The sequence below is a fragment of the Conger conger genome, chromosome 15 (assembly GCF_963514075.1).
Source record: "Conger conger chromosome 15, fConCon1.1, whole genome shotgun sequence".
Taxonomy (NCBI): Eukaryota; Metazoa; Chordata; class Actinopteri; order Anguilliformes; family Congridae; genus Conger; species Conger conger.
This window is the reverse complement of record NC_083774.1, coordinates 6,582,479-6,584,978: the sequence shown is the minus strand read 5'-3', so window position 1 is coordinate 6,584,978 and position 2,500 is coordinate 6,582,479. Positions and strand designations below refer to the sequence as shown.

At 52.3% G+C, this 2,500-nt stretch overlaps 1 protein-coding gene across 1 annotated transcript in view; it reads left to right on the top strand.

Moving 5' to 3' along the window:
• kcnq1.1 (potassium voltage-gated channel, KQT-like subfamily, member 1.1) overlaps window positions 1-2,500 on the top strand; it is a 123,759-nt gene that overhangs the window by 40,047 nt on the left and 81,212 nt on the right. Inside the window, exons 5-7 of the mRNA XM_061222516.1 lie at window positions 1-22; window positions 196-292; window positions 681-821. The exon at window positions 1-22 is cut by the window's left edge and continues 2 nt beyond it. Coding sequence (XP_061078500.1) covers window positions 1-22; window positions 196-292; window positions 681-821 — 260 coding nt within the window. The remainder of the gene's footprint in view (window positions 23-195; window positions 293-680; window positions 822-2,500) is intronic.

Below are 2,500 nucleotides of genomic sequence, written 5' to 3'. Positions count from 1 at the left end.
TGGGGTCTACCTCTGCGGTCAGGTAATAGAACGGGGTCTACCTCTGCTCTCAGGTAATAGAACAGGGTCTACCTCTGCTGTCAGGTAATAGAATACGTAACATGGCTGGGTTTGGGCACTGTGTGGACTGCAGAAGAGGGTGGAGCCTGATACTGGGCGGGGTCTGTTGTCACGGTGCGTGGGTGTGTGTTCCAGAGGGATCCGCTTCCTCCAGATCCTACGGATGCTGCATGTGGACCGACAGGGAGGAACCTGGAGACTTCTGGGATCTGTAGTCTTCATACATCGGCAGGTGGGAAAGATATACAGTAAAAACACACCATAAACATGCAAACATCGCATACAAGTGCACATGTAGGAACACACTCATGCTCAGAAACACACAAGCAGCAAAAAGCACTCTCGCTCACACAAACGCACTCGTTGTGATCCATACTCTCACACCACCACACGCATGCACACATACACAAAGGGTAACTTAAAACAAGCAAATATTTTCGACTTAAAAATAAGTGCAAATTCAAAGGAATATTTAAAATCTATGCACAAGTCAAAAAAACATTTTGAGACTGTTTTTTGCAGTGTATACCCACAGGGTTAAGCAGGCTTTCCCCTAACCGCCCATAGGGGCTCTAGTCCCTCCCTCTGGTGACGTTCCTCTGTCCGTCTGTCTGTCGCAGGAGCTGATCACCACGCTCTACATCGGCTTCCTCTGCCTCATCTTCTCCTCCTACTTCGTGTACCTCGCCGAGAAGGACGCCGTCGACTCCAGCGGGGTCACCGAGTTCGCCAGCTACGCCGACGCCCTGTGGTGGGGAGTGGTAAGACCCACAGGCCCCCTCAGATTTACCCACAACCCCCCCTCAGATTTACCCACAATCCCCCCTGAGTTTTACCCACAATCCCCCCTCAGATTTACCCACAATCCCCCCTCAGATTTACCCACAATCCCCCCTCAGATTTACCCACAATTCCCCTTCAGTTTTACCCACAATTTCCCCTCGGTTTTACCCACAATTCCCCTCTCAGATTTACCCACAATTCCCCTTCAGTTTTACCCACAATTTCCCCTCAGTTTTACCCACAATTCTCCTTCAGATTTACCTGCAATTTTCCCTCAGTTTTACCCACAATTCCGCTTCAGATGCAGCCACAATTCCCCCACAGTTTTACCCACAATTCCCCTTCAGATTCACCCACAATTCCCCCACAGTTTTACCCACAATTCCCCTTCAGATTTACCCACAATTCCCCCTCAGTTTTACCCACAATTCCCCTCTCAGTTTTACCCACAATTCCAACCATAGACTGCAGAAAACATTCGGAGCAAGTGGCTGTGACCTCACCCATTCGCTTTCAATGGGCTTGTGAAAAGTGTTATGACAAAGCAGAAGTGGAGTTTTTTGGTGCCGCCCTTTTGTACAAATTGGAGACAGAGACTGCTTGGTAGAGAGAGGGGGGGACCTATATATGGGCATGAAGTTCTGCCAAATCAGAGTCATCCACTAAAGAGATACAGTGACTCAACAGTGACACAAACTGCCCCTGATTCATCCACAAAATATTCCTATATTGTCCAAATAATACAATGGGGAACATGGGGAGACATTATAAACATCATAAAACGCCTGCATTTTCTTTGTTGTTTTTGTGTTTCCATTGACTTCCACTGAAACCGGCCGTGGAAATACCTGGATACTGGATCCAACCGCACCGGCGCTCGTGAGCCATATCTCTCAACAAGAGCAGGAAGATTGCATCAGAAACCAAGTCTAGTTTTGGCTACTCGGCTAAGACCCGTGCTCTGAATCTGGACTCTGACGTCCCGGGACAGATAGGCCCGGCCCTCTTCCACCCCCCAGGGGGGCACCTCCTTATCAGCATTTCCCCCCCCTAGCGTCCCGCTCCCTTTGTCACACAGGCCCGAAGGTCAAACCCCAATCTTTCCATCTCCGGCGTTTACTCAAATCCCGGGAGCGCGTTCCCCAATGGCGGCTGCGACGCTCCATCTCCTCCGGCTCATCGCAAAGCCCAGGATCCCATTTCCTGTCCCCTCCCATCGCCCAATCACGGCGCGCGCTTACCGAGGGGGGGCGTGGCCTCGGCAGGCTAATCTGACAGCAAACACTCTAAACACAAATAAACAGGCCGCTCTGCCCCTCTGAAGTGCGGGGGGCGGGGCAAGCTCTCGCGGCTGTCCCGTAATCCCACGTCCGAAGCTCACGGGGAGTGCGTCAACGTCACCTTGGGTTCGCCGTTAGATCCTGGCAGCCCCTCGTCCCCCCCGCACGCCGCCCCGAGCAAACGCCAGCGGCCGGAATCGCCGGGATTATGATAACGGTGTTAGCTGTTGGCTGCGAGGTGCCGAGGTGTATCAAACGCCCTCTGTGTGCTGGTTTCACACTCTGGTTCCACCTTCTCGTGTGTTCCTGGGGGGGATCTTCCTGGCACTGGAGGCGGTGTCTCTGTGGGACCAGCAGATGAAAGGGTGTCAGCCTCT